Source organism: Zophobas morio, unplaced genomic scaffold (genome assembly GCF_036711695.1).
Source record: "Zophobas morio isolate AGI-343-1 ecotype UQ-CSIRO unplaced genomic scaffold, CSIRO_AGI_Zmor_V1 ptg000002l, whole genome shotgun sequence".
Lineage (NCBI taxonomy): Eukaryota > Metazoa > Arthropoda > Insecta > Coleoptera > Tenebrionidae > Zophobas > Zophobas morio.
This window is the reverse complement of record NW_026972107.1, coordinates 3,890,346-3,911,086: the sequence shown is the minus strand read 5'-3', so window position 1 is coordinate 3,911,086 and position 20,741 is coordinate 3,890,346. Positions and strand designations below refer to the sequence as shown.

At 36.8% G+C, this 20,741-nt stretch overlaps 6 protein-coding genes across 7 annotated transcripts; 4 read left to right on the top strand and 2 right to left on the bottom strand.

Annotated features, from left to right (window-relative positions):
- Positions 1-5,084: 5,084 nt before the first annotated feature.
- LOC135124867 (acid phosphatase type 7) lies at positions 5,085-6,909 on the top strand. The gene is made up of 4 exons (XM_064050093.1): positions 5,085-5,503; positions 5,554-5,759; positions 5,815-5,912; positions 5,973-6,909. Exons 1-4 carry the CDS (start codon positions 5,209-5,211, stop codon positions 6,718-6,720), a joined length of 1,347 nt encoding a protein of 448 aa, XP_063906163.1. The 5' UTR covers positions 5,085-5,208; the 3' UTR covers positions 6,721-6,909.
- Positions 6,910-6,997: 88 nt separating this feature from the next.
- On the top strand, positions 6,998-8,014 carry LOC135124878 (WASH complex subunit 3). 2 transcript variants are annotated; one of them, XM_064050108.1, is made up of 4 exons: positions 6,998-7,303; positions 7,349-7,536; positions 7,618-7,871; positions 7,920-8,014. In XM_064050108.1, exons 2-4 carry the CDS (start codon positions 7,423-7,425, stop codon positions 7,960-7,962), a joined length of 411 nt encoding a protein of 136 aa, XP_063906178.1. In that variant the 5' UTR covers positions 6,998-7,303; positions 7,349-7,422; the 3' UTR covers positions 7,963-8,014. The 2 variants fall into 2 exon arrangements, with proteins under 2 accessions (XP_063906178.1, XP_063906172.1); XM_064050102.1 differs by having other exon boundaries at positions 7,002-7,303; positions 7,372-7,536.
- LOC135124905 (large ribosomal subunit protein eL42) lies at positions 8,002-8,659 on the bottom strand. The gene is made up of 3 exons (XM_064050126.1): positions 8,555-8,659; positions 8,225-8,398; positions 8,002-8,174 (listed from the first exon to the last, which is right to left on the bottom strand). Exons 1-3 carry the CDS (start codon positions 8,555-8,557, stop codon positions 8,037-8,039), a joined length of 315 nt encoding a protein of 104 aa, XP_063906196.1. The 5' UTR covers positions 8,558-8,659; the 3' UTR covers positions 8,002-8,036.
- A 1,648-nt stretch (positions 8,660-10,307) lies between these two features.
- Positions 10,308-13,291, top strand: LOC135124894 (major centromere autoantigen B-like). Its single transcript, XM_064050115.1, has 3 exons — positions 10,308-10,513; positions 11,888-12,047; positions 12,100-13,291. The coding sequence occupies exons 1-3, from the start codon at positions 10,412-10,414 to the stop codon at positions 12,159-12,161; spliced, it is 324 nt and encodes a 107-aa protein (XP_063906185.1). The 5' UTR covers positions 10,308-10,411; the 3' UTR covers positions 12,162-13,291.
- Positions 12,546-15,430, bottom strand: LOC135124858 (serine/threonine-protein kinase 33-like). Its single transcript, XM_064050083.1, has 7 exons — positions 14,868-15,430; positions 14,645-14,821; positions 14,362-14,596; positions 14,144-14,314; positions 13,759-14,096; positions 13,599-13,714; positions 12,546-13,549 (listed from the first exon to the last, which is right to left on the bottom strand). The coding sequence occupies exons 1-7, from the start codon at positions 15,198-15,200 to the stop codon at positions 13,456-13,458; spliced, it is 1,464 nt and encodes a 487-aa protein (XP_063906153.1). The 5' UTR covers positions 15,201-15,430; the 3' UTR covers positions 12,546-13,455.
- Positions 15,431-15,695: 265 nt separating this feature from the next.
- LOC135124848 (transportin-3) lies at positions 15,696-19,202 on the top strand. The gene is made up of 6 exons (XM_064050074.1): positions 15,696-15,990; positions 16,044-16,399; positions 16,632-17,549; positions 17,610-18,142; positions 18,214-19,039; positions 19,098-19,202. Exons 1-6 carry the CDS (start codon positions 15,874-15,876, stop codon positions 19,156-19,158), a joined length of 2,811 nt encoding a protein of 936 aa, XP_063906144.1. The 5' UTR covers positions 15,696-15,873; the 3' UTR covers positions 19,159-19,202.
- The last annotated feature ends 1,539 nt before the right edge of the window (positions 19,203-20,741 follow it).

Below are 20,741 nucleotides of genomic sequence, written 5' to 3'. Positions count from 1 at the left end.
TGAAAAATTAAAAAATCTAAAATTTGACAAAATGACAATTGAAAAACAGAAAATCTAAAACCGGGAATTGGAAAAATCAAAAGATTAAGAAATCGAAACATTTGCAAAATTCGAAAACTTAAAAAATTCAAATATCGAAGAATTGAACTGAAAAATCGAGAAATCGAAAAATCTAAAATTTTAAAAATTAAAAAATCTAAAATTTAAAAATTCAAAAATTGAAAAGTCGAAGAATCAAAATATTGAAAAATCCCAAAACTGAGAAATGGAAAACTTAAAAAATCCGAAAACTGAAATATCCAAAAACTGAGAACCAAAAAAGTCGAAAAATTGAGCAATAGAAAAATCCAAAAAGTGCAGTCAAAAAATTGAAACCTTAAAAAAATTAAAAAATTAAAATCAAAAAATAAAAAATCAAAAAATAAAAAATCAAAAAATAAAAAATCAAAAAATAAAAAATCAAAAAATAAAAAATAAAAAAATAAAAAAATAAAAAATCAAAAAATAAAAAATCAAAAAATTAAAAATCAAAAAATCAAAAATTAAAAAATCAAAAACCTGAAAAATCGAAACATTAAAAAATTGAAGAACAGGAATATCGAAACCCTTGAAAGTCAAGAAATGGGAAAATCAAAACATCGATTAATTGAAAAATCGAAAAATTGACAGTTTATAAATGTCAAATTTGAAAAATTCAAAAACCGAAAAATCGAAAATTTGAAAAAAAGACAATTGAAAAACAGAAAGTCTAAAACCGGGAAATCGAAAAATCGATTGATTAAGAAATCAAAACATTTGAAAAATTCGAAAAATTGAAAAACTGAAATATCGAAAAATTGAAATGAAAAATCGAGAAATCGAAAAATCTAAAATTTTAAATATTGAAAAATTAAAATATCAAAAAATTGAAATATCAAAAACCTGAAAAATCAGAAAATTAAAGAATTGAAGAACAGGAAAATCGAAACACTTGAAGGTCAAGAAATGAGAAAATCAAAACATCGATTAATTGAAAAATCGAAAAATTGACAGTTTATAAATGTCAAATTTGAAAAATTCAAAAACCGAAAAATCGAAAATTTAAAAAAAAGACAATTGAAAAACAGAAAGTCTAAAACCGGGAAATCGAAAAATCGATTGATTAAGAAATCAAAACATTTGAAAAATTCGAAAAATTGAAAAACTGAAATATCGAAAAATTGAAATGAAAAATCGAGAAAACGAAAAATCTAAAATTTTAAATATTGAAAAATTAAAATATCAAAAAATTGAAATATCAAAAACCTGAAAAATCAGAAAATTAAAGAATTGAAGAACAGGAAAATCGAAACACTTGAAGGTCAAGAAATGAGATAATCAAAACATCGATTAATTGAAAAATTGAAAAATTGAGAGTTTATAAAAGTCAAATTTGAAAAATTAAAAAATCTAAAATTTGACAAAATGACAATTGAAAAACAGAAAATCTAAAACCGGGAATTCGAAAAATCAAAAGATTAAGAAATCGAAACATTTGCAAAATTCGAAAACTTAAAAAATTCAAATATCGAAGAATTGAACTGAAAAATCGAGAAAACGAAAAATCTAAAATTTTAAAAATTAAAAAATCTAAAATTTAAAAATTCAAAAATTGAAAAATCGAAAAAATAAAAAGGTAGACACATCGAAAAATCCAGGAGTCAAAAATCGAAAAGTCGAAGAATAGAAAAATCTAAAATTTTAAATATTGAAAAATTAAAATATCAAAAAATTGAAATATCAAAAACCTGAAAAATCAGAAAATTAAAGAATTGAAGAACAAGAAAATCGAAACACTCGAAGGTCAAGAAATGAGAAAATCAAAACATCGATTAATTGAAAAATTGAAAAATTGAGAGTTCATAAAAGTCAAATTTGAAAAATTAAAAAATCTAAAATTTGACAAAATGACAATTGAAAAACAGAAAATCTAAAACCGGGAATTCGAAAAATCAAAAGATTAAGAAATCGAAACATTTGCAAAATTCGAAAACTTAAAAAATTCAAATATCGAAGAATTGAACTGAAAAATCGAGAAATCGAAAAATCTAAAATTTTAAAAATTAAAAAATCTAAAATTTAGAAATCCAAAAATTGAAAAATCGAAAAAGTAAAAAGGTAGACGCATCGAAAAATCCAGGAGTCAAAAATCGAAAAATCCCAAAACTGAGATATCCAAAAACTGAAAAATGGAAAACCTGAAATATCCAAAAACTGAGAACCTAAAAAGTCGAAAAACTGAGCAATCGAAACATCCAAAACGAAACCTTAAAAAAATTAAAAAATAAACAATGAAAAACCCGAAAAATCGAAAATTTGACAGTTTAAATGTCAAATTTGAAAAATTAAAACATTTGAAAAATTCGAAAACATGAAAAACGGAAATATCGAAGAACTGAAATGAAAAATCGAGAAATCGAAAAATCTAAAATTTTAAATATTGAAAAATTAAAACATCAAAAAACTGAGAAATCTAAAATTTAAAAATCGAAAAAAATTAACGAATTGAAGAATATCGAAACGCTCGAAAGTCAAGAAATGAGAAAATCAAAACATCGAACACATTGAAAAATCGAAAAATTGAAAAATTGAAGATTTGAAAAAACGACAATTGAAAAACAGAAAATCTAAAACCGGGAAATCGAAAAATCGAGTGATTAAGAAATCAAAACACTTGAAAAATTCGAAAACTTAATAATAATAATAATTTTATTTCCAGAAAGACAAATACATTTGTATGGAAATCGTCAGTATAGAAAATAAAACAAAAGAGAATACATTTACAAAGACATAAATCAAACCAAGAATTCATTCACTGTATACAAACACTTGAAAAACTGAAATATCCAAGAAGTGAAATCGAAAAATCTAAAATTTTAAATATTGAAAAATTGAAATATCAAAAAACTGAAAAATCGAAAAATTGAAAAAACTACAATTGAAAAACAGAAAATCTAAAACCGAGAAGTCGAAAAATCGAAAGATTAAAAAATCGAAACATTTGAAAAATTTAAATACGGAAGATCTGAAATGAAAAATCGAGAAATCGAAAAAGTAAAAAGTCGACACATCGAAAAATCCAGAAGTCAAAAATGGAAAAGTCGAAGAACAGAAATATTGACAAATCCCAAAACTGAAATATCGAAAAACTGAAAAATGAAAGAAAAACTGACGAATCGAAAAACTGAGAATCTAAAGAATCGAAAAATTGAAAAATCGAAAAATCAAAAAAGTGAAGTCGAAATATCGAAACCTTAAAAAAATCGAACAATTGTAAAATCAACAACCTGATCGAAAAATTGAATAATAAAGAAATTGAAAAATCCCAAAACTGAAACGTTCAAAAATTGAGAAATTAAAAAGTTGAAAAATTGAGAAATCGAAAAATCGAAAAATTGGATTTGAAAAATCGAAGCCTGAAAAAATAGAAAAATTGAAGAACCAAAAAACCTGAAAAATCAATTAATTGAAAAATCGACAAATAAAGAGTTTACGAAAGTCAAAAATTGAAAAATTGAAATATAAAAAAATAGTAAAATTGAAGAGAAAAACTGAAAACCCAGAAATTGTAAAATCCAAAAACTGAAAAATAAATAGGAGTAAACTGAAAAGTCCCCAAACTAAAATTTTGAAAAACTGAGAATTCGAAAGTCGAAACAGCAGAAATTATGGTCGAAATCGGTTAGGATGTGTATGAGATCACGAAACGCTTAGAGTCGACATTGGCCTGAGTGCGCTCTGGTCTGTAGATCAAACAAGTTCTCAGACGACGAACTGTAATTCGTGTTGGCGGTTAGGCTCCGTCCCTTTGGTTCACGGCGGGTGGGCGGGCTTACACAATAAAATGAATTGACTTAATTATTAATTTTTTGAGACACCTGTATAAGCAAATCCAAAAAAATTTAATGCAGTGATAAATCACAAGTATTGACTTGTTGTTTTATCTCTAGTATTATTCAATAAAATACTCTTCTTTAAATGAAAGAAAAAGTAATTTTTATTTTGAACGTTAAAAAACAATGCCAATTCAAAATTAATAATTGAATTCTCTTGTCAACAAACTCACCAAGCCCACTACATACGAAAAAGTAATTTTTATCTTGAACGCCAAAAAACAATGCCAATTCAAAATTAACAATTGAATTCTCTTTTCAACAAACTCATAAAGCCCACTACAGATTCATCATACTTTGCACATTTAAGAGCAAATAGTTATATTACACATAAAATACATTCACGCTTTCATTAATTTTTTTGAGTCATTTGTATAAGTCAATCCAAAAAATGTAAATGGAATCACTCATCATATCTTTGACATTTTAGACAAATTTTGGTCATTTACATGATATTCTTAATGGTTATAAATAAAATACAAAATGTACTTTCGGAGATTATCTGCCCAATATAAATTTATAAATATTTCTTCGTCCTCTAGGGGTCATGAAAGGTCGAGTAAACGTAAAAGTAGCCAGTCGATCGATGGACTCGATTACAATACTTCCTTCGCTTACACTCGAGAAGTAAAAACAATAGACATCATGTTTGTAGGAAAGAGACTGCGAAGTCCAAATTTAATTTTTTTATTTTTCGTTATTTAAAAATGTAAGATATACTGTGATGTAAACATCAGATTGATAATATTTTATACATATATGCAACCAACAATACACGTAACGTTAAAGTGTATGATGAGGTGATTTATAATCTGTTGAACTTTCAACCTACTCCAGGTATCACTAATTAAATTGAAGATGTTCTACAGACTTCTTTGTCATTTTATTCGTGATGCCAGTTTGATTTGTAATTTTTATTCCACCAAAAAGACAAGAATATACATTTTTCTTCTTAGGGTCGTAGCAAAAATAGTGTGTTTAACATGTTAAAATACTGATCAAAGTTAAATTCTTAAAAATGAGTTTTAAAAACTCAAAAGTGTTTTCCTGTCAATTCTTTCCCGCTAGAAATCACGTGATATTTTCGCCCCGCTATTGGCCGTTCACTCTAACGTCATCTTGATTCCGCAACGTGATTGGCCGTTTTTTACATAACAGTCGATACTCGCAATCCCAATTTTTATCAAATTGCACATGTGCGTCACACAAATGTCAAAAATGTTTAATAACAATGTCCGATAAAATTCTAACGTCGGAGTTTTGTGCAATCGCCAGATAACGCGAACAATCAGAAACGATGTGGCCCCTCTGTTTAGTGTTCCTGTTAATAAATCCCCGCTTCGTATATAACCAAATTTTTTGGTATCAACCCGAGCAAGTACACCTGGCTTACGGTGATACCGTGAACGAAATAGTGGTGACATGGTCCACATTCAACGACACGACAGAATCAGTGGTGGAGTATGGAATTGGAGGCTTTATCTTGACAGCGAAAGGCTCTTCGAAGCTCTTTGTGGATGGGGGTGATGCAAAACACTCTCAGTACATACACACGGTGCGCTTAGGGAATCTCACGTATAATTCACGCTATGGTAACTATATCCGACGACAGTATGTTGGTTTTTATTGTTTGTGATTGCAGTGTATCATTGTGGCAGCAGCCAAGGTTGGTCGGACGAATTCTGGTTCCAGACTCCCCCTGAGGCGAACTGGCAGCCCCATTTAGCCATTTTTGGCGACATGGGCAACGAGAATGCCCAATCATTAGCCCGGTTGCAACAAGAGGCACAAAGGGGGATCTATGACGCTATTTTACATGTGGGAGATTTTGCCTATGATATGGACTCGGTATGAGATAAAGTGGCCGTTTATCGCTCAAGGACGCTATTGTTTTTGTTTATAGGAGAACGCAGAGGTGGGTGACGCATTTATGCGCCAGATACAGTCAGTAGCTGCGTATTTACCATATATGACGTGTGCAGGCAACCACGAAGAAAAATAGTAAGTTATAAAAGGAAAAATGTTTTGTTGTTGTCATTATTAATTATTGACGTTTTGTAGTAACTTCAGCAACTATAAAGAGCGCTTCAGCATGCCAGGGGGCTCCGGCTCATACATGTACAGTATAAACATAGGCCCTATGCATGTTATCTCAATCTCCACTGAAGTCTACTATTTTCTCAACTACGGTATTAAACCCCTAATTTTTCAGTATGAGTGGTTAGAAAACGATTTAGCAAAAGCCAACTTGCCAGAAAACCGCGAAAAACAACCATGGATTGTCGTGATGGGTCACCGCCCTATGTATTGCAGTAACTCTAATACCGACGATTGTACTCACCATGAAACCCTCACACGAGTGGGTTTGCCGTTTTTACACTTCTTTGGATTAGAAAAATTACTCTATGACTATGGTGTTGATTTAGAGATATGGGCACATGAGCATTCTTATGAGCGTTTGTGGCCTATTTATGACTACCAGGTGTATAACGGGTCATATGAGGATCCATATGTAAATCCTGGAGCGCCGGTGCACGTGGTCACTGGGTCAGCTGGGTGTAAAGAAGGGAGGGAGGATTTTAACGCGACACGACCGACATGGTCAGCTTTAATTAGTAGAGATTACGGGTACACGAGATTAAAGGCGTACAATGCTAGTCATTTGTATTTGGAACAAGTGTCAGACGATAAGCAGGGGGCTGTGATTGATTCGTTTTGGATTATTAAAGACAAGCATGAACCTTACAAGTTCGCGAGGATGGACTGGGCGAAAGTTGATAGTTTGAGATTAAAAAATCTGGAGGTATAACGATATTCTTGTTGTTTATGTAGTTTGCATGTTTCGTTAAATTACATGTAGTTTGAAATACTTATCTTTTAAACCAAAAATGTATTTAGTTAATGAAGTGATATTAGTGTAAATGCTGACAATACATGATTTGTTTAGCGAAAATTGGATTGTATTTAGTTGAAATATTAAAATTTTATCATAGTTTTATTTATTTGTTTTAGTTGGTAATAACGGATTTTGTCAATTCTGGTTATACTTATGCAACCAACAATATGAATATGGTGCGACTATATTAAATTAAAAAAAATAGTTATCATCAGCGTTCTTTAACGCCTTTGTAACTTTAAACTTTAAGTTTAGTTCTTCAACGAAATAATTTCTGTTGTGTCACGGTGTGACACCTAACCTCGTTTTTTCCTGTCATATCTGTCATCGGTAATTTGGTCATTGACCACTGGGGCAACTGCGGAATTTGCTTGTGTTAATTTTTTCCCCGGTAAGGTGCCATGCGATGACTAAATAATCCCCCAATGTTTTCATTTCCTAAATAATGCAAGTGAACGACCTGACGTCAATTGATCCAAATGTGGATTACACCCAGGTATGTCTTTCGAAGCAAATACAATCCTTAAAAAAAAGATTGAAGTTTTTCTTAACTTCTCCAAATAGATTTTACCCATACAACAAAAGCGCACGATAGCCTTTATTAACCACTTTGTTATGAACACGGTCTCATTTTTAAACCATTTTGCACAATCATGTGAATCGCGTTTAATGGAATTTGAATACAAATTGCAAGAAGTTGAAGCTTCTTTACTGATTCTCGAGTCGCAAGTAAGTATGAAACAATTATTTGTCGTATCGTGTGTTAGTAATTAATGTAATTGTGGTCAAAATGAATCAGTGTTGTTACAGTTGGCGTCTGTGCCGCATTTAGGTGAAGACGAAATAAAAGTTGAAAATTTGCCCCAAAACGACGCAAATTCAGAGTTGAATCTTCCAGTTGTTAAAGATGAAGATGAAGAGGAAACAAAAGAGAGCGTTGTTGAAGTTGATTTAAGTATAGATCCAAGGTACCAAAAGTTTTTCAAGATGTTGCAATTCGGGGTTCCTCCAGCTGCTGTCAAGTTGAAAATGCAATCTGAAGGAGTTGACCCAAACATTTTAGAGTAAGTTTCATTTCTTTGTGTATTCTACAGTCAAAGCTGCGTTTTTAGTGCACCATCAAAATCAACCATCGAACAAACAGATCATGTTTAAGTTAAATAATCCAATGTTTTTCAAAAATAAAACACGTGATGAATTAGAAAAAGTCATTTATTCCTTTAACGCAACTAAAACTGAATCATTTGACCCTTACGCTTCTTGTCACCACCCAATTCAAAGTGTTTGCATCGCTTCAAAGGAATCTGCTTTCTGTACTTGCACTCAGTGCATTCCATCCTGAGTACGATTTTCTTGGTGGTTTTTGCCTACAACACAGAATGAACAAAGCCCCTTCACAGAGGTAAGTAAAAATTACCTTCTTCCTGAAAATAGGTTTAGTTTGACCACCGAAACCCTGCTGTTTTCTGTCGTAACGCCGTCTACCTTGGGAGGCATGACGTTCCTTCGATTTCTTGTACTGGGTCACTTTATGCAGCTTATGCACTTTGCACTTTTTGCAAAAAGTGCGACGTTGTTTTGGAACGTTAACCTGAAAAACACCATAACCTCAAAGTGGACAAATTGGTATTGTAGTTGCTCGAAATTGATGAAAACGGGGATCAGGGTGGCGGTTTTTAATGGAAAAACGCGAAAATGGATAAGGATGATTTAGATTTGGGCGGATTTTTAAATGGTGTTTACTTACCATAGCGGATTTCTACTTTTTGGTTGCTAAAGAAAGAGACAGAAGATTGGAGAGGCAGGGTGACGTTTGTGTCATGTGACGCAGGCATGCCAACGATAGAAGATGGCGCCGATTTTGAATTCGAATAATTATGCACATTGTGTTTGGTGTGTTATATAATAAAAACTTTTCCCAATAGTGTGTGTTTTTTTTACACAAGTTGATACAAATTTCAATTCTTAATTCGGATATTTTCAGAATTCAACGTTATAAACGGATAAAAAATGACCACTTGATTTGAATTCTGTATACAAATTTTATTAATGGTAAAATTGCTGAATCGATTACTGAAGGTACTTTAAAATTATAGTGTAGGTGGTAAAACGTCAAGCAAAATTTATATTTTTACAAAATATGTGCAGTTTGTCGAAAACTGGTGACGTAACTTGTTTAAAACATTGTTAGGTAAGTCTCATTTTAAATATACTGAGTAACTTGCTCTTTTATCTATGGTTTGATAGTATATCTACTATAATTGTGTTAAGGCATTGTTTAAAAAAGTTTAGAGGATTAAATTTTAGATTTTATCTTCAAGGATAGTGTAACAAACTTTTTTGAGATTTTAGTAAAACACGACGTTGATTTCAAGATTCTGAAACGACTAACTCTCAGAAAAATAAAAAAAATATACATATATCCAAGTCTCTATTTATCGTTTATTTTAGGAATATCTTATTTAAGTTTTTTTAATTCTCTCAATGTTTAGTGCTTCAACCACATTTCAAAATTTGCACGAATGTTTTTGGAAACTTCCGTACGTTATGATGATTGCATATGTACAAAACGAAATTAGTATATATTTATTCTCATTAAAAAAATATAATGATGCTATCTTGAAAAATTATTAAATATGTATTTTTTTTTTCTAAAATTTGTGAAAACATCAACTTCCGGTAGGTAATTAAAATTGTCCATAAGAAAATAATAAAATTATCAGTATTACTTTTTACAGAACAAAGTTTTATTTTATGATACAACTGTTCAACTGTTTATTTTATGTATTTATTATTAATTTAGTTGTATATTAGCGGACAGTTTGGAATGTCGAAGTGTTTGATATATTTTTTCATTCATTTTCGTACGGAACTAAAATCGTATATCGTAAAAATATACCCTGTATTATGATGTGTGTTATCAGTACGTTGTTAATTTAAAACTTGTTGTTGTAATAAAACCTTGTCGACAATTGTTTTTTATTATCGCGTATGTTATTCAGTCCGCTTATATCAGCGAACTAATTATTTAAATAAGTTTCGAGCGCCTGGTGTGCTTATGCAACAGGTGTTGTTGTGCTAGTCATATTTGTACGTGAAACATAATCTAAGAAACACCAGTTTTCCGGTCATAAAACGTCTCTTCTTCTTTGTTCAACCCCGACCGAAGTTTGTGTAGCTCGTAAAACCGATAAAACTGTGGCAGTAACAACCGGAGGGAAATTTTTTGAACAGCGCCCCTGGCGGAGGCATACCCGAATCACGTTTTTAATCTCGGAGCAGTTCGTAAAATTCAACTCGTACTCTCGGAACCCTCATTTCGGAAAATTGTAAAAAAAATTGTCGCATTATTACAACAAGCGTGTCCGTATTTTTGGCACCAAAAAACAGACCCGGACTTGTCGAAAGCTGGCGTGCGCCTCGCAAATATAAATTCGTCCGCGTTTATGAACTCGGTCGATCGTCCAAGTCCGTGGCCGGTCGGTTTGAGCGGCGCCATCTTAATTTTTGAACAAAGCTAACGAGTAGCCGGTCAGTAGTGTTCAACGTTGGTGAACGTCACTTTTCGCGAAAGAGTAAAACCCACGCCAAAAACATAAACAAAATGAGTTCGAAGGAAAATAACGAAGTTGCAGTCGAGAAAATCGACAACGACAAGAGTGCGGACGCGAAATGTGAGTTGAAGGGAACGAAGCGAGCGGCGGAGGTGAGTACCCTTTCTTGCATTCACCGCGATAAGGTCACATGGCGGCGGCGTGCCCACTCGGGGCGCCGGCGGCGGCCCGGAGCCCCCGTGTCGCCGCCGCGCTCTCGTGCCATGTGGACAGGGCTCTCCGCGTCCTCCAGGAGACGCAGCGGGCCGCGGATGGCAGACCGTGCCAAATCCCGTGTTGCCATGGAGCCGCCGCCGTTTTGCTCTCTGGCATGTGGTGTAAACACGCCGTGGAGCCGTCCCGCCATATACCAGGCACACCCGGTGCGAGGCTAGCATCGCTGCTCGATTCAATATGGCGAAATCAATAGCCACTCGGATGCGGCCCGGAGCGAGGCTAGATGCCACACTACGCTTCACAACATTGCTTCTAGAAAGATTTCGGCCTGAGTGCCGTAAAACGCGACCGGCGCTTGTTTTCGTCGGGAAAACCGCGCAAAAATTTCCTCGCGAGCCAATTCAAAGATCGACGCGGCCCACTAGATGCCCCTTGACGTTTTCCCGCCATTGTTGACGGAATTTTCTTGTTTACTCCCGTGGGCTAAATCTACCTGACTCACGGGAACTTGGCACATTTTCGCGTTTAGCGTCAATAATTCATCTTTATTATATTTAACCTTGGGTACGGTACAACGTACTTTCGAGATGGAAATGTCCACTTTTATTTGTTGCTGTCACGTCGTGCAGATACAGGTGGACAGGAGGACGCGCTAACATTTTTATTGTTGGATGTGGTCGGTTAGGTTTGCTCTTCGCGCGCAAGAACTCATGTGAAAAATTAAATATGACCCTAGCGTACTTTACGGCTACATTAAAACCGTTGGGTCATTATAATGTACTTTGTTACCCACGCCAGGTAGATTTACCGGAAAAACGGGGATCGCTATATAAAAGGGACTAGGAGTACCTACTTTGACTCGCAGAATTCGGATTTGCTCGTAATTATGACTACAAAAACACGTGGTCAAGTAAAGTGCTTTTTTTTAAATTCTTACCGAGTTCGAAAATGCCGCTTTCGTCTAGACGCACACCAAACATTCGTATTGTGGCATCATGCGGAGTTTAAATTGGTACTCAGAAAAAAATCAGACAAGTTATCTCGATCACGTTGTAGAGCAAAAACTTTAAATTCGTTATCGGCTAGTTACCAGTGTTTATTTTGGTTTATCTCGTGCTAGCAATTAAAGAAAGCGTTGATTTATATTATGTTTTTGTTGTCAAATGTTATCCGGGAGATAACGAAACAAGCACGATGTTAAATTTGTCAAGTCGTACGAACCGTTTTGATAGTCGAGCCCGAAAATACTGAACGAATAATCAAAAACATTGTGTATTTCTAATTTGTTACAATTACCGTTTTCGTGTTAGGACAAAACGGAGGAAGTGAAAAAGGCGCGAAAGGAGGAAAACGGTGCGGGTTCGGAGGGCGAAGAGCTCGAAGAAGAGGAGGAAGAGGGAGTTGAAGGAGAGGAAGACGACGAAGAAGAGGAGCTCCCCGAAGGCGACGACGAGGAATTGGAAGGAGAGGGTAAACACAAGTATGACGTTAGTAGGTTGTTGTTGACGTGTTCGTTTTCTAGACGAAGATGAAGAAGACGTGGAGGGCGAAGAAGGGGTGGACGAAGAGGAGGACGACGCATAATGGAGCACACGGCCGACAAACCCGTGTGCGACCTGTGACGGACTCCTCAGTGCAAAGTCTCGAGCTACTTTGTGGCCAAACAACTAATTTTTAAGTTCCAAAAGTAATTCAGTGCGTTTTATGCTAGCCATTGTCGACTACCGTCAACTGTTCTGTCAGTAGCAGCCACTTTAGAAGCAGGATCTTCTACATTCGGCCACAGGCTACCTCGCGACCTTTGCTTGAGCAAGAACTGTTCAGTGACCGTGTGTGAACTGCGTGTAATCCGCGGTACCTGACTCTTCTAACTTATTACTACGTATCCCCTTCAATTTGTAAAAAAATTGTCCAATTTATGTAAAAATAGGTATAAATTTTAGATTAAGTTTGTCTCTGATAACAGTGTTTTTTTTTTCTTTTTTTTTTAATTAAATACTTGTACAAAAAATGTTTTTTGAAGATGTCGCTGAACCCGCGGCTTTCTCAGGAAAGCCTTCAAAAAATTAAAGTGTATTTCTATTTGGGAACGACCGTTATTGTGTAATGGTTGTACCAGTTTGTCGAGCGCAGAAGGGCAATAAGGTGTTAACTTGTAGGCTAACATAGAACTTAGTCTAATATGTTTTTAGATCCGTGTGTTTACTATATGTACGATAATACATTGTAATTATTTCTTTTTTTATGAGATGTATTTAATTAAGGAAATACGGTTTTTGCGGTGCTAGTCGTCGCCTCATACACTGCCAAATTCTCGTCTTAATTTACATGGGCAACTCATTCTGCGACTTTTGCCAAGTTATTGACTTCGCCATCCCTCATCGACATCGTTGCATTTTATTCACGCAGTTCTATTTTTTTTAATCTTCTGTTACTTTATTTTTATCAGTTTTACGCCGTAACTTGACAAAAGTTGACCAAAGATGAGTTCTCCAAGTAATTAACTTGAAGTTTTTGGCTGAACTCATTCCAACTGATTTGTTTGTGACAGCCGGGTGATCGCACTTCACTTCTATATTATATTTTTACTACAGAAAAGAAAGTTTTACAAAATGTTTGTCTACCCAATAAATAATGATCTGTAGAAATTGATTTGTAACAGTGTTGTATGATTTTTGAGTGAACTATAAACGATGGATACAAATTGTTTCATACCACTTTGTTTTATTTTGATTTTTGTGTGAACACGCTCCACAATAACTTCCAAATTCAGAATTGTAAAGTTTATTTCAATAAGGTACAAACTGTCTAAATAAAGTCAGTTTGTTGTACTATAAAAGCACAATTACACAATAACCATGTCGTATGATTTGCGGTCCTATGGTACGCCGTTTTTCCCGGTTTTCTTGTGATTGTTGTGCTGTGAAGGCTTCAGAGGTGTTTCCTTCGATTTGCTCGATCTCCGCTTATTCCTGTAGAAGAAAATAAAAGCGTGAGGAACTCGTACCCGCCGTAAACAACCTGTCGAACATGATGTTGGTTTTCGGAAGCTGCATAGCCTGCTTGCTGACAGACCTCGATTTATCTAGATTTTCGAAAGAACCCAGCACCCAGTCAGACGCACTTCCAGTCTCCACCTACCAAAAAAAAATAAAGATGGTCGTTAATGAAGTTCAAGTACCTTCATTTCGGATTTCCACTCTTTCATTTTATCAAGTATGTTGAACTCTATATTCTTTGATAGTTTTCTGTCAAGCATCCATGGATGTTGCAACACTTCGGTCGCTCGTATGCGGTTGACCGGGTTTTTTACCAGCAACTGTAGAATTAGGTTTGTAGCTTCAGCAGTCAAGTCCGTCTTTTTGAAAACGGGTTCTTTGGTACAAATTATGACTTTCAGTTCCTTTTCGTCAGAAGCAAAGAAAGGGTAATTGCCGACAAGTAACATATACAGGATAACACCGACGGACCACATGTCACACATCTCGGTATAAGCGCGCTTGGTGATGATCTCCGGCGCTGGAAACGCGCAATTTAAGTACTTTTCAAAATGGTAGTAGTAGTACCCATGTAGTGAAGAGTGCCGCAGTAATCGTGCAGCGACGTTTCGAAACCTTTGCCGAACTTGTGGATACTAAGCCCGAAATCCGTTAGCTTGATGTAGTACTCATCCGTCGGATCGTTCGGGTTTTCGCCTACTAAAAGATTTTCCATCTTCAGATCTCTGTGAACTATATCTATAACCCTTCATCTTAAATCTGGAAAAGTACCTTTACCAAGTTACCGTATTTATGCAAGTACGCTACAGCATCCACGAGCTCGGAAATGATCTTCTTGGATAACCTCTCAGGGAAAGGTTTATGGCGTGCGTAGATGTTCGCAAAATCGTAGCACCGTTCAAAAATCATGTACATGCTTTTTGAAGACTCGAAAATTTTGTCAAGGTAAATGATATGCGGATGCTGAATCAGCTTCAACACCCCTATCTCTTGCTGAACGAGCTGCAAATTAACACCAGCCTTTGGAAGCCACATTTAGTAGAAGAAACAGACGCTTTGTATACTTGCATTCGATTTGGAAACGATCTTCATAGCCCAAACTTTATTGCTGCCTTTTTCTGTTACGATCATCACGCTGCCAAAACCTCCTTCTCCCAGTTTGCCACCGAAATCGTACCACACCTGCAACTCTTTCATTTCGTTGATTTTAATGTGCGGAATGTTGCGTTCTTTAAGACCGTAGTGCTGAAAACGTCTGTGTTTTGAGGAATTTTACAACTAGGGTACATACGATTGGTTGTTTCTGATTTTCTATCATGTTGTGTTGGAGCGGATCGGTGTTGACAGCAGCATGTATCATTCTTTGCTTAGTGTCAACAAGTGACATTGTCACAATATATTGGCTTTTTTCGCTAAAATTTAACACTTGAAGTCCATTGGAGAAAGGTTTTGGATAGTCTACAGTCGTGGTGGACTGGAAATGAAAACGATAGATTTTTGACGAGTTTGGGTGTGACAGATCGCAAGACAGAATAACGTTTGACGGCAATTTTGAACAAGCAAAACATCGAAAAATTGTTTCGAATTTTTTAGCAAATTGGTTAATAACGTCTCGAATAAGCATAGGTTCCACGACCTGTGAAATCGTGTGTCGTTTTAAAAATGGCGTCCTGAATATAGAAAACGATGTTTGATCTAATTATAGCGCAGACGATACAATAATAATAATAATAACACGTAATGTCTTTGCTTAAAATTCAGTTTTACGCGGTTTTAGCAAACGCTGGAATCAAATTCCTGAGGATGCCTCGTAAGCAATCGGAACGTAAATGAACTAATTTCTGGGAAAGGAATAAATCTATTTATACATATTTCGTTAATACAAGCTGATACGATAGAACAATCAAGGTCGTGGGGCGTAAAATAGGATAAATAGACTGAAGAAAAAATAGCAGTCACTATATGACAAAACCGTAAATTGCTATAATCCGCTCAAAATATATCTGACAAACGCACCGACAAGATATTTCTGTCCATTTCCCCCTGATGTCACCTTATTTTTAACAAATCTAATTATAGCGGCGTGTTTAATGGGTTGCCTATCCCTACTCCACGTTTCTCTATTGGCACTCCTGTTCAGTGACTTTCAATGATTCAGTGACATTTGCATTTACAACAAAGTTTTCCCTTAAATTTTCCGACTATTTTTGACATTGGACAATTTACAAAACCACAATCAACGCAAGTACAACCCCGCTCAGTATGTGATGTAAACACCCCCGTAATTTTCAACTGAAATGGATTCTAAACCCAGTTTAAACCTAGTCCACGCCGCCGTTTCGGCGCTATACAACAACCCAAACACAACCGAGAAAGAAAGGGCCTCGCAATGGTTAGGAGACCTCCAGAAGTCCGTAAGTAGTCGCTTTGCAGTCCCTGCAGCCCCGATTAACCCCCCCGTTGCCAGGTCCACGCGTGGACGGTCGCCGACGAACTCCTCCACCACAAACGAGACCTTGAGTCGTGCTACTTTGGGGCACAGACTATGCGAACAAAAATCCATCAGTCCTTCCATGAATTACCCACGGAGGCCCACGATTCGTTACGGAACTCTCTCTTAGAACACATAAGTCAAATTAACCAGGAAACGAACACAGTGATTGTGACGCAGTTGTGTTTAGCGCTAGCGGACTTGATTTTGCAGATGCCGACATGGCAGCAGGCTTCTTTGGACTTGATTAATCGATTTTCAAGCACGAATATGTGGCCGCTGTTGGAGATTTTAACCGTGCTACCGGAGGAGCTGGAGAGCCGGTCTGTGAGGTTAGTTGCTAGGGGGGTGTCTGCAGACCTGTGAATTTGTGTTCATGGGGTTCTAAGGACTAATTATTGTAGTCATTAGTCACAGGACCCTAATGTTGTGGGTTATTTATTAAGTGGTTTACGGATATGTGGTTTTATGTATTATTTAAATTTTTTGTGTGTGTTGTTTAGACACATTTAACTGTGGTTGCTTTTATGGATTGAAGTCTGATTGTGTTGAATTCATTTTTAGGTTAGGTGAGAACCGGCGCGTCGCCATGTTGGAAGATTTGAAATCCTGCGCAGGGACTGTGGGTGAGCTCCTCACCCACTGCGCCGGCACCTATGGCACTAATTGGCAAGAAAACGTGCAGGTTAACGTAAAAATATTACGTTGTTTTACGTCGTGGGTGTCGGTGGGTGCTATTACGTTAAACGACGTCACTAACAACATGGTAGTTTCGCAAGCTTTTTCTATTCTAAATTATAAGCCAGAAGGTGACAAACCCCTCAGCGTCGTGGGTTCGCTCCACGACGCGGCGTCCGACTGTATTTGCACTCTTTTGCAAAGTCTCGAGGACAACAACAACCAGCAAGCTCTCGAAAGTTACCTTTTTAACAATGTCGTCAATTTAGAAATGGTCTACCATTTATCGGTCGCGAACGAAGATCAAGAAAAATCGATAAACTATTGCCGGATATTTACGGAACTCGGCGAATCGTTTTTAGAAAAAATTATCAATAGTTGCAGTGCGAAATCGTTTCATTACGCGATCAAAGTGCTCGATTTAGTTTTAATTTGCGTGGGACACCACGAGTACGAAGTTGCCGAAATCACTTTTAATTTGTGGTATGTTTTGAGTGAGGAACTGTATCAAAAGAATAGTAAAGAACTGACGGAGTTGTTTCGGCCGTACGTGGAGAGGTTAATAACGGCGTTGTGCAGACACTGCCAGATGGAACCCGACCACGAAGGGTTACTAGAAGACGGCGACGATTTTAAAGACTTCAGGTTAAAAGTGTCGGATTTGGTCAAAGACGTCGTTTTTATAGTCGGAAGTAGCAGTTGTTTCAGGCAGATGTTCATGAATTTGCAGGCGCCGGGAGTCACGTGGGACTCCAGCGAGGCTGCTTTGTTTATAATGCAAGCGGTGGCGAAGAATGTTTTACCGTAAGTATATTTTATGAAATTAAGAAAACCGTCTTGAGTCGAAATTCTTGTATCGTGTAGTACCGAGAACGAAGTCGTCCCGAAAGTAGTGGAAGCGATCCTCAACCTCCCCGAAAACACCCACATCGCAGTGAAGTACACCTCTGTAATGTTGTTGGGGGAACTGTGTGAATGGATTGAGAAGCACCCCAACACCCTTGACCCGATTCTCAACTTTTTAGTTTGTTGTTTGCACCAGCCGGGGGTGGGGGCGGCCGCAGCTCTCTCTCTTCAAAACATCTGCGCGACGTGCAACGACCACATGCCGCGGCACGTCCCCATTTTATTGCAACTGTTGCAACAAGTTGACACTTTCGCTATAACCAATAACGCAGTCATCGGATTGTTGAAGGGCGTGAGCGCTATAGTGGGTTGCATGCCGCATTCCGAACTAACGGACGCCATGCGCAAGTTGTGTTTGATGCAATTAACACCCTTATGTCAACTCATCGAGCAGGACGTCGTCCCCGTCAGAGGCACCAAGAGCGACCCAGTTCTCTGGCTGGATCGACTTTCTTCTGTACTCAGGAATGTCAACGTGAAGGTATTCGAGGGTAAGTAGACCGTTGCAACACTAACGGCAAACCAACGGAGTTTGCCTTTAGTGACAGTCGATTTTTCTCAGGTCAGGTCCACCCGTGCAAACCCGTCATTCTCGAAGTGTGGCCTGTGATTTCCCGCGCCTTCGACAAGTACCAAAGCGACCTGCGCATCATGGAGCGGTGTTGCCGCGGTTTGCGCTTCATGCTTCGTTGCGTCAGCCAGCAAATCTGCGAGATCCTCCAGAGTCTGGTGGGTCAAATCGTCCGAATTTACGCGACCTATAAGCACTCGTGCTTCCTCTACGTCGGTAGCATCCTCGTGGACGAGTACGCTACCGACCCCAACTGCGTCCAAGGTCTCCTCGACATGCTGCAGGCTTTCATAGAGCCTACTTTCCAGCTGCTCCAGGAGGAGAACGGGCTGCGGAATCATCCCGATACCGTGGACGACTTCTTCAGGCTGTGCGCGCGGTTCATGCAGCGGTCGCCAGTGCCGTTCTTGCAGTGCGCGGCGCTGGTGCACATTCTGCAGTGCAGCTTGATGGCGTGTACTTTGGATCATAAAGAGGCGAATACGTCAGTGATGAAGTTTTTCTATGATCTGGTTAACACGGGCAAGTGCGGGAAGAACCAGGCGGACTTCGAGCAGAGGAAGGTGCTAGTGACGAGTATACTGAACGAATACGGGCAGCAGTTAGTGACGAATTTACTGCATGCGTGCGTGTTTTATTTACATTCTTACATGCTGAGTGAAGTGGCGGACGTTTTCGTGGAGATGTTGGAGTTTGACAGGGAGATGACAGGGAAATGGCTAGCGACAGGGTTGGATACACTGCCGAAGGAAAATAACGGGGGGATCATGTCGGCGACACCTCAGCAGTTGAATGACATACACGCGTCGATGACGAGGTGAGTTAGTGACAGTTTTTTTACAGATGGGTAATAACTCGGATTGGATCTGTTGCAGGTCGGATACGTCGAAGTCGGTTACGTATGCTTTAAAAGATTTAGCCAGATTTTATCGTTAATTCTGTAATTATAGCCTTATTTTGAAATATAAGTGTGTAATTTTTGTTGCTTTTATTTATGACTTTAAAATCGTGCCGAAACAGGAAATGGCTCGAGCATGCGGAAATATTTTTAAAACGATACCCCCCCTCCCACAAACAATTAAAAATATCTTCATTGCATACTATTTCCTTTGACTGTTATAGACTGTTTTTTTAATTAGCTCGTCGATATCTACATCACAAAATTTTTTGTAGGTTTTTAGGCAAGTTTGCCAAAAGCTTGAATTTTCAAAATTTTGAAATATAAACTAAACTAATTTTTTAAAATAAAGTAAATGACTGAACAATATTAAGAGTAATCGCTGGAATGAAGAAGGGGTGGGTGGGCGGGACTATTGCTTGCTTATAAACGACTGTTAGAAAAAGTTACTTATATTTTGTCTTTTTTTCTTAATATACACAGCCACCTTTCCATAATTTTCGATTTTAAACATGTTTTAAATTTCATGTTATGAAAAGAAGTGTAGACATGTTAAAACAAAAACGCAAAATGTAAGCCCACCCACCCACCCTATCTCAATTGTGATATTTTTTTTTATTCGCCGTGAACCAAGAAGGCGGAACTTAACTGCAAAACATGTTTTTCAGTATCGGGTTGTTTAAGAAAAATGAACGGAAATTAAATCCCGCCCACCCACCCCATCTCGATTGTGATGATTTTTTTTTCTTGGAAACTTAAAACACGTTTCAAATGGTAAATTTTTGTAAGGAATGAGAATTTCATGCCTATTTAGATCTTCGCAGGTATAGGTGGGGTTTAATCTTTGACTTTAATTTTTTCTTAATATACATAGATTTTTTTTTGAATAATACAATACTCAAAATCATGTTTTTAATTTCTCGAAGGATTTTGCAGTTGATTCCCCCCCCCCTTTGACTCACGACGAATGAAAAAAATCATTACAATTGAGACAGGGCGGGTGGGCGGGGCTTATATTTTCCCTTTTTTCTTAATATATGTGGTCGTCTTTCCACAACAAGAAACTTAAAACGTGTTTGAGGATCTTGCTATTAAGCTCCGCCCCTCGATCTGACAACGAATGAAAATTTCATCACAATTGAGAATTGAGATCAAAAATTTGGTTTAATAATTAATAGTCAGTCGGTATTTGAGAACATCATTGAGTTTCTCCAGAATTGAAGACATTTTTTATGGCAATTTGTCATAGAAAAATAAGTATTTTAGAATTAAGCTCCGTTCCTTGGTTACGACGAATAAAAAAAAAATCGTCAGAATTGAGACAGGGCGGGTGGGCGGGGCTTATATTTTGTCTTTTTTTTTCTCAATATACAAAACCACTTTTTCACAACAAGAAACTTAAAACATGATTAAAATGGTACATTTTTGCAGAGAAATATAAATTTTGCAATCATTGGGCGGAGTCTAATTGCAAAATTCCTTTATACAAATTTTCCATTTTAAATATGTTTTAAGTTTCATGGTGTGAAAAGAAGTCTACATCATATTAAAACAAAAAAGCAAAATGTAAGCCCGCCCACCCGCCCTGTCTCAATTGTGATGATTTTTTTTTATTCTCCGT

Coding starts and splice junctions, on each gene's coding strand:
- LOC135124867 (XM_064050093.1), top strand. CDS start 5,209: ATGTGGCCCCTCTGTTTAGTGTTCCTGTTAATAAATCCCCGCTTCGTA. Junction 5,504..5,553: donor CACGTATAATTCACGCTATG/GTAACTATATCC, acceptor TTGTGATTGCAG/TGTATCATTGTGGCAGCAGC. Junction 5,760..5,814: donor TTGCCTATGATATGGACTCG/GTATGAGATAAA, acceptor TTTTGTTTATAG/GAGAACGCAGAGGTGGGTGA.
- LOC135124878 (XM_064050102.1), top strand. CDS start 7,253: ATGCAAGTGAACGACCTGACGTCAATTGATCCAAATGTGGATTACACC. Junction 7,537..7,617: donor TACTGATTCTCGAGTCGCAA/GTAAGTATGAAA, acceptor GTGTTGTTACAG/TTGGCGTCTGTGCCGCATTT. Junction 7,872..7,919: donor GTTGACCCAAACATTTTAGA/GTAAGTTTCATT, acceptor CTGCGTTTTTAG/TGCACCATCAAAATCAACCA.
- LOC135124905 (XM_064050126.1), bottom strand. Junction 8,175..8,224: donor AACCTATTTTCAGGAAGAAG/GTAATTTTTACT, acceptor TCTGTGTTGTAG/GCAAAAACCACCAAGAAAAT.
- LOC135124894 (XM_064050115.1), top strand. CDS start 10,412: ATGAGTTCGAAGGAAAATAACGAAGTTGCAGTCGAGAAAATCGACAAC. Junction 10,514..11,887: donor GAACGAAGCGAGCGGCGGAG/GTGAGTACCCTT, acceptor TTTTCGTGTTAG/GACAAAACGGAGGAAGTGAA. Junction 12,048..12,099: donor CGAGGAATTGGAAGGAGAGG/GTAAACACAAGT, acceptor TTCGTTTTCTAG/ACGAAGATGAAGAAGACGTG.
- LOC135124858 (XM_064050083.1), bottom strand. CDS start 15,200: ATGCTTATTCGAGACGTTATTAACCAATTTGCTAAAAAATTCGAAACA. Junction 14,597..14,644: donor AGATCGTTTCCAAATCGAAT/GCAAGTATACAA, acceptor TGGCTTCCAAAG/GCTGGTGTTAATTTGCAGCT. Junction 13,550..13,598: donor ACCAACATCATGTTCGACAG/GTTGTTTACGGC, acceptor TTTCTTCTACAG/GAATAAGCGGAGATCGAGCA.
- LOC135124848 (XM_064050074.1), top strand. CDS start 15,874: ATGGATTCTAAACCCAGTTTAAACCTAGTCCACGCCGCCGTTTCGGCG. Junction 15,991..16,043: donor TAGGAGACCTCCAGAAGTCC/GTAAGTAGTCGC, acceptor CCCCGTTGCCAG/GTCCACGCGTGGACGGTCGC. Junction 17,550..17,609: donor GTGGCGAAGAATGTTTTACC/GTAAGTATATTT, acceptor TGTATCGTGTAG/TACCGAGAACGAAGTCGTCC.